The sequence below is a fragment of the Cannabis sativa genome, chromosome 4, assembly GCF_029168945.1.
Source record: "Cannabis sativa cultivar Pink pepper isolate KNU-18-1 chromosome 4, ASM2916894v1, whole genome shotgun sequence".
Lineage (NCBI taxonomy): Eukaryota > Viridiplantae > Streptophyta > Magnoliopsida > Rosales > Cannabaceae > Cannabis > Cannabis sativa.
Window position 1 is genome coordinate 38287242 of NC_083604.1, and position 9117 is coordinate 38296358.

The 9117-nt window shown below is 35.7% G+C and overlaps 1 protein-coding gene across 1 annotated transcript; it reads left to right on the forward strand.

The window, feature by feature from the left end:
• Nucleotides 1-625: 625 nt before the first annotated feature.
• Nucleotides 626-1620, forward strand: LOC115713558 (uncharacterized). The gene is made up of 2 exons (XM_030642042.2): nucleotides 626-965; nucleotides 1322-1620. The coding sequence occupies exons 1-2, from the start codon at nucleotides 626-628 to the stop codon at nucleotides 1618-1620; spliced, it is 639 nt and encodes a 212-aa protein (XP_030497902.2).
• Nucleotides 1621-9117: the final 7497 nt, after the last annotated feature.

The window sequence follows — 9117 nt, forward strand, 5'->3', positions numbered from 1 at the left end:
ATGATTGCTCAAATGGGCAGTCGAGTTGGGCCAGTATGAAATCGTCTTTCAGCTCCGAACAACGATTAAGGGTCAGGCCTTAGCAGATTTTGTGGTTGAATGTACGGGTAAAGAAGAGAGTACTTCAAAAAACAACCTAGAGCCAGTACAAGTACCTCATCCGAGTAATAGCAAAGACAAGCCAACCTGGAAATTACATGTCGATGGGTCGGCTACGGATCAACTGTCTGGCGCAGGAATCGCTCTTGTCACACTTGGGGGGAACACTTGCACAATGCAGTCAAATTTGGGTTTAAGGCATCAAATAATGAAGCTGAAGATGAAGCCCTTATCGCTGGCCTAAGACTTGCTCGGGAATTGCAGGCAGAACACATTGAGCTCTGCAGTGACTCAAATTAGTGCTAAATCATGTATTTAGGGAGTACGAGGCTCGGGGGAAAAGATGATAGCATATCTAAGCAAAATACATGATCTGCTCCCACAATTCAAAAGCTATGCTCTCAAGCAAATTCTAAGAGAAGAAAACACAACAACTGATGCACTAGCCTGACTTGCGAGGAACAACATAAATGATAAAGCAAATCTGATCCCCATCCAATTTCTTAAAAAACCTAGTATCACTGGCATGGAGGAGATTGAAATGATTGATACATCCCCAAACTGGATGACGCCAATGGCAGCCTACCTCATTACTGAGGAACTCCCAGATTATAGGAATGAAGCTCGAAAAATGAGGAGAAAGGCTACACGATACATCTTTGTAGAGGGAGTTATGTATAGAAGAGGATTCTCCGTGCCACTACTATGGTGTGTTACACAAGAAGAAGCTGGACGACTTTTGTCAGAAGTACACGATGGATTCTGCGGCAACCATGCAGTTGGGCAAAGTTTATCCAAGAAAATTCTAAGGCAAGAGTATTTCTGGCAGACCATGATTGAAGACTCCAAGGCCTACGTTAACAAATGTGAGAAGTGCCAAAGATTTTTAAAGATACCTCGTGCACCGCCCAACAAACTAACTCAGATGCAAAGTCCTTGGCCTTTTTGTCATTTGGGGAATTGATCTAATCAGACAGTTACCCAAGGGCAAAGGCGGAGTACAGTACACAGTATTTGCAGTTGATTACTTTACCAAATGGACGAAAGTCGAGCCACTAGCAACAATCACATCTAAAAAAGTGCAAGAATTCATTGTGAAAAAACATAATATTTTGGTTCGGATTACCGTACAAGATAGTCTCGAAAAATGGGAAACAATTTGATAGTCAGTCCTTCACTAATTTTTGAGCAAACCATGGGATCATAAGAAGTTTCTTTGCAGTGGCACATCCCCAAGAAAATGGTCAAGTCGAAGCAGTCAACATGACACTCAAAGATACCCTAAAGAAACAACTTGAAGATGTTAAGGGAAATTTGTCAAAAGAACTTCCTGAAGTATTATGGTCGTACCGCGCAACTGAGAAAATAGCGACCGGACAGACTCCATTTACCATGGCATACGGTTATGAAGCTATGTTGCCCGTAGAATTCGAACCACCGTCCCACAGAAGATTGACATATAACCAAGAAGTTAATCATGCACTCCTCGCAGAATCACTTGAAGAAGTTGAAGAAAAATGAACCCTAGCAAACTTGAAATTGATAGCCCATAACCACAAGGTAGCTCGGTATTTTAAAAAACAAGTGAAAGCACGGAAATTCTTTGTGGGAGATATGGTCCTAAGAAGAGTATTTTGAACACCAAAGATAGCACGACAGGTGTGCTCGAACCAAACTGGGAACGGCCATATCAGGTGATCGAAGTTTTAGAATCTGGAGCATACAAACTTGGTAAGTATGACGAAAAAAGGCAACTCGTTCTAGTACCAAGATATGTGAATGGGGAACACTTAAGAAAGTACTACCGGTAAAAGTACCAAGTCGGATGACCACGTTAAGTACGAAAAAAAAGAACATTTACTCTTAAGTGAATCGCCTTCTGGGCGGACCTTGCCCAAAGGTTCAGATAAAATTACAAAGTACTCAGGTCGGGTGACAACTTATGAAAGTACAACTTTTAATTTTTGCAGTTTGTTTTGTTTATGCTAAGCGAAAGATCAGACTAGATCAATATAATAGCTTCAATGTAAGTTACTACGGTAACAAACATATTTCCGACCAATAAATAAATAAAGATGTTTATTTCAATTTGAATTAAGTCAAGTTTATTAGCATGTTATAAATTTACCATCCAATGTGTACAAAAGGTCCGCTCATACCTAAAGCCCCGAACAAACAAAAAGCATACTTGTGAAAAACAAGTGACCAAGAGTCATAAGTCTGCTCGGTCACTTGGGGACACCTAACCCTGTACAGAGCATTTGGTAAAAAACAAAAACAAAACAAACATAGTTACACAATGATTATAAACAAGGAATGAAATTCATTAAGAATAACAAAGCACTCAAATCCAGGATTAAAGGTTGCCCGGTCAGCCAGTTGTTCAAAAAATGAAAAATATTCCAAGTTTAAAGACCGCTTGGCCGATCACTTTATCTCAAAAGAAGGCCTACTAGACGAACAAACATAAAAAATTATAGTAAAAAGAAGGCAATTAAACAGCAAGAGTTCTGGGCTCTTTGTACGAGTCAATTGGGTCTAAAGGGGCTGGAGGATCAGCTAGGTCTGAAGAGGCCGGAGGATCATCAGTCTGGGCAAAACGAGCCTCAACATTCTGGTCAATGGGAGAAGCGGAAGTGGTCGCCTCAGGGTTCTCATTTGTCGCCTGAGCCGTGCAATAGTCGAGAAACATGTCTTTGGAAGCCCCAAGGTATTCAAAATTCACCTTGGGATTGGCCTTCTAGAAGTTATAAAAAATCTTGAGATCAACTGTCTCTAAGGCATCCACTTTCTTCCCAAGCTTCTCCACCTCAGATTTCTTGCTCTTAACCTCAATCTCAAGTTCCTTTTCCCTTGTCTTTTTGTCTTTAAGCTCATCTTCCAACCTGCGAAAAAGAGTCCAGAGACCCTTTCTTTCGTCCTAGAGACTAGCAATGTCCTGAGACAAAGAAGCATTATCTGCCTCAAGTTGCTCAGTCGAAGGCATGTCCTGCAGTTTCCTGGTCAACTCGGCAACTCTGGTCTCAACAGCAAGAAGTTTCTTATTGACCTTTCCAAGTTTTGCCCGCACAGTCTCAAGCTAGGTCCGTGCATCTTCAGCATCCTTCTTGGACAAGTCCACTTCCCTTCGCATTCTGTTGGAAGTGGCAAGGTTCTTGACAGCAGCCGACTTAGCTTGGGAGTAGGCATGTGACATCTTCACATCAGTCTGTGCAAAAAATGTTGGGTTTTATGCCCTAAATAAAACTCTTTACAATCTGATTAGTTATCAATATAAGGAATTTGAAGTGATTGATATTTGCATGAATTTTACATGCTAATGGTTTAATATGTTTATTACATTTACACACAGAATCAGTTAAATCCAGATCATATGTTTATTCACAATTACAGTATCGTCAACACAGTGGAATGTGATTGTGATCATATGAATCAAAAGACTTGGTCCCTGTTTCATCAGTGTTATTGGATTTACACTAATGTGATAATCACCGATGATGTGTACTTACACTTGGAGTAAGTGCTATGTTCTTTACAGGACATTAGTAAAGTATACTAGTTTCGAATGTATGGAGTATACATTGGACTGGACCGATATTGCAACTAAGTTAAGATATTGCAAAATTACTGTTATATATATCTTTCCAAGTCAATATCAGTAGTTGATCTTAAGATTAAAAGAATCTAAATCCGATATGCTTAGGCTCAACTCAAGAGTGCTATTCATGTTCTTTGATTTATTAGTTTAGCCTACTTTTAGGTCAGGGTGATACATATATTTTGGGAACATGATAGTATGATTGAGTGGGAGTGCTGAACATAAATATGGAATCTATAGCTTCTACTGGTGTATAGAAGTCAAGTGATGATTCCCTTCGAGCTTAGCAAATAGAAGTAAATGGATGAGCTCTCTGACTAATTATTAGATCACTAAACTGTTAGGTTTTATGCCCTAAATAAAACTCCATTTCAATGTAATCTATTTTATTCAACATCAATAAAAAAACAGAAGTATTTTTCATTCATTTGTGTATGTTTTGGTTCACTTTATCAATTGCTTGTCTATTTAATTTATAAATTCATCTTAAACCCTTTTCACATACTTGATCCTGTTTATTGTGTTGTCATCATATTGGAAAGTAAACATGACTATGTGAATAAAGTTTCCTAGATTTATTAGACACAAGGGTTATACTGATATGATAATCTACAACAAGAGTTTACTTGCATTTGGAGAAATGCTTTGTTCTTTCCAGAGCATTGGTTAAAGTAAACTCAGGTTGGATGCATGGAGTATGCATCGGAAGGGACCGATATTGAACTTTGACTTAGATTTAATTAAACTTATCGTAAAATCTATTCAAGTCAATATCGCCAAGTTGATCCTAGATCAAATGTTCTTAATCCTGTTATGAATTTATTTTACCAGGATCTTAGATCTACTCACAAGTATGTTGTTTAAACACCCTAAATATGAACTTTCTAAAACGATAAAATAAACACATATAAAGTTAAGAAAACCTTACATTGATGCAGCGGAATTAATGTCTCCTTCCACTCAGATCTCTAACCCTTGTATCCTTTCTGTAGCAGAGTATAATCAAGATCTGAGCCCGAATGTCCTTCTTCTTCAAGTTTGATCCTTCACAGTCTTCTAATCTATGATTGAGCTATTGCTTGCTGTGTGTGGGCACTTACTCTTTCACTAGGGTCACGAAAAAGATGAAGGGAAAAGAGAGAGGGATTTCGGCCAGGTATAGAAAGTGGGGAAGGCTAAGTTTTTCTGAAGAGAGAAATTTCTGTCAGAAAAGGTTATTGAAAACTTGTGAAAGCATGTTACGTGACTGAGCCATCACTTTCTATTTATAGGCAACTACTAGGTTTTGGTTAGGAATTATTTGGCATTAAAATAATGAAAATATTAATTTGAAAAACCTATTTAAGTGGCCGACCATGGTGTGTTAATGGGCCTCACTTAATTTTGCAGTTTTATCAAATTTTATCTCTATTTTCTCAAAAACGCCAATTTTCCAATTCTAACCTTTTAAATGCCAAAACTAATTATTTAATAACTAAAATACATTATTAAATAATATTGTCATTTAATTTAATTATTAATTAGACATATAAAGTCCATTAATAAATAAATAAACCTAGAAACTCTTTTCTTTACAATTTCACCCCTGCTTAGTAAAAATTCATAAAATTAGACATAGTCTAACTTTAGAATTATAATTGATCAATCACGAATCAATTAATGAGTCTTACAAGCAGAATGTTCTCAACTAGAATGGGGACCATGGATCTATATGTTGAGCTTCCAATAAGTGAACCAAATTTACCAAGTACATTCCTACTTATTAATTCTTCGTTGAATCCACTCTTAGAACTTAGAATTGCACTCTCTGACTTATATAGAGCATACTGTATGTTCCACGATATCAATATACTATCTCATTTAACCATTGTTATAATCTTATTGTGATTTAAAGTTCCTCTATATAGATGATCTACATCGAGATGGGATTTCTTTACCGTTCTCACCCCTCAATGTATTTTTCGCCTTAAAACACTTAGCTACCTGTAAATGGTGTTTAGTGATCTAATAATTAGTCAGTTAAACAAGAGCTCATCCATTTACTTCTATTTGCTAAGCTCGAAGGGAATCATCACTTGACTTCTATACACCAGTAGAAGCTATAGATTCCATATTTATGTTCAGCACTCCCACTCAATCATACTATCATGTTCCCAAAATATACGTATCACCCTGACCCAAAAGTAGGCTTAACTAATAAATCTAAGAACATGAATAGCACTCCTGAGTTGAGCCTAAGCATATCAGGATTTAGATTCTTTTAATCTTAAGATCAACTACTGATATTGACTTGGAAAGATATGTATAACGGTAAGTTTGTAATATCTTAACTTAGTTGCAATATCGGTCCAGTCCAATGTATACTCTATACATTCGAAACCAGTATACTTTACTAATGTCCTGGAAAGAACATAACACTTACTCCAAGTGTAAGTACACAACATCACTGATTATCACATTAGTGTAAATCCAATAACACTGATGAAACAGGGACCAAAACTTTTGATTCATATGATCACAATCACATTCCACTGTGTTGACGATACTGTAATTGTGAATAAACATATGATCTGGATTTAACTGATTTTGTGTGTATGAATGTAATAAACATATTAAACATATTAAACCATTAGCATGTAAAATTCATGCAAACATCAATCACTTCAAATTTCTTATATTGATAACTAATCAGATTGTAAAGAGTTTTATTTAGGGCATAAAACCCAACAAACTCCCACTTGCACTAATATAAAACAAACTGCGCAAATAGGTCAATCTGATGTCTTGATCTTCTGATCAAGTGTAGTATATTTGAATCCACCCAAACTTCTGGAAACTAGTTCATAAAAACTCTTATGAAACATCCTTTACTATATGCTTTACTTATCAAGGGATACTGAAATCTTTACTGTTTTAAAAGTACATCTGAATTAACAGAAGACATATCTCTCATATTTTAAAATATGTAATTGAGATAATACATTGTAGACTTATCTTCAGTGATATAACTTTCTGGTATTTTCGAATAGACCAAGTTATAGTTCTTCTCTGGTAGAGCTTGAATTATTATACAATAATTCCTCCACCCCCAAAGTAAGCACCATCTTATAGAAATCGAAATTAGATGGTGAGATACAAGGATAACTGATACACAGTTCCTTAATATTTAACATATAGATCACTTGCATAAATCTTTCTTGAATATCTTTTAATGTTCCCTATTTGATTACATCTCAGATAGCTCCCACTCAATAGCAGATGTCTGGTTAAATAATACTTTTAACCTCTGATTGTTTAGAGGGTTACCTAGTTGTGACTTTTGTATTAGTCTAAAACTTTAAGTCAAGACTAAGTCATCAACATAGCAGACTAGTATTTGAAGTGAAAAATACATGCCAGAGATGAAGTAATCAAAATTAAGATACCATCAAATTTTATGAGGATTAAGAATTCTTGGTTCAAGTCATTTGAATGGACTGAACTAGAGTTCTTTATCTTATTCTCATAATTCTGATAAGCTATTCCTATCCATGTGAATGGTTAGATTTGCTTTTCAGTAGTGTTCTTAAGTACCTGTCACAAGTATCAACCTAATGAGGATGGGTATAGAACTTTAAAATTCTCCCACTCAATTAAGGTAGTGTGAAACTTTAACAAAGAACTTTTAAAAGGTATCAAACTTTTACTTACAACAGTAAAAACGAAATGGAACATACAATCAAGATCAAGAATTTATATTGACAACAGCTAACTCATTATATTACTTCTATGTTTAAAAAAGATATGTGTTTCATAGGGAATTGTGGAATGGACTCCACCCCTAAGAATATACATATAGGGTACTATGGATAACCTCCACCCCTAAGTATATAGAGATTATGATCCACCATTAAAGGTTGTAAAGATCATGATTCTCTTAGTGTGATAGAGTTTATGTGGAGTTGAATACTATCCAGAGTTCATTAGATATAAAAGATCGTTGAACTGCATAGTTTTCTTAACTTTTCTCCACCCCTATCAGATCATAAGATCCTTTTATTAAACAAATTCTTAATAATTGCATGAGAATTAACAATTATTGATAAACATAGAAATAATTTCTAATGTTTATATAATATAACTCTATGAAGAGTGGTAAATATTATAGAATTTGCATCAATAATAAAAACACTTACACATACAAACATACAAATATAATGTGGTAATAATTGATGAGATAAAATTAAATGAAGCTCAATCTCATAAATTGCAATAGTGATTTCGAAAATAAAACTTTATTAATAAAAAAAAATTGTATTGCAACAATATGAGAGAAACAGGGATTAATATCCCTGACTAAAATTTGAAATCCAAATTGTCTTTAAACTAAAACAATTAATTCAAAAAATTGAAGAGCTTCATCTTTATCTGGACGATTTCACCCTTGGTCCAGCTTTCTGATCCAACTCAATTGAGTTCGTAGCTTGGCCAATAAGAAGAAGAAAACAAATAAACAAAGTTTAGTCCAGAATCATAAATCCAATTGGATAACAATTCACTAAACTCTTAAAGTTTATAAATGGAAATACCTTGTTTCTTTGCAAGAAGTTTAGGACACTGGGGTTTCCAATGACCTTTCTCATTGCAGTAGAAACACTTTCCTTTAAGTGTAGCATCACCAGAAGGAGCAGCCTTTTTATTGGCTTTTGTTCGCTTCTTAGTGTTGTGCCACTTCCTCTTCGATTTGGGCTTTGAAGCAGATGCAACATTTGCTTCAGGTTTGATCGTCCCATTACCATTCCCAGGATTGTGAGGTTTACTCCCTTTCTTCTTGGGTCCTCCAATCAAATTTTCATAAGTTTGAAGGTCATTGACTAATTCATGAAAGTCAATTTCCTTCTTATTCATGACATAATTTGATGTGTATGGTAGAAATGCTGGAGTCAGGCTATTCAAGATAAGACTAACTTGAGTAGCACTGTCCATTTCAGCACCATGATCCTGGGCTTCTTGGAAATAACTGGACATGAGGAGAACATGATCACGCACGTTTTGATGAGGTTCCATCCGTGCGTTAATGTACTTCTTAGTCGCGTCAAAGCGTGACTGAAGTGATGCCTTACCGAATAGCTCATTCAACTTCGTCATAACTTCAGCAGCCTTCTCGGTTTTAGAAAACCGAGTTTTGAGGGTGTCAACCATGCTAGAAAGCATAAAGTATAGAGCTTTGTCATTTGCTTTTTGCCAACGCTCATACTTTTCTTTCACAGCTTTGGATGCATTATCCCCAGGCACTTCAGGTGACGGCTCAGTCAAAACAAACAAGGCACTTTCTCCTATGAGAGCAATATTAATGTTCTCATTCCATTTATTAAAGTTAGATCCATTCAGCTTGTTTTCAGTCAACAGTGATAACATGGGATTCATTTTGATAATACAGG

Coding starts and splice junctions, on each gene's coding strand:
- LOC115713558 (XM_030642042.2), top strand. CDS start 626: ATGGAGGAGATTGAAATGATTGATACATCCCCAAACTGGATGACGCCA. Junction 966..1,321: donor CAAGGCCTACGTTAACAAAT/GTGAGAAGTGCC, acceptor GTTTCTTTGCAG/TGGCACATCCCCAAGAAAAT.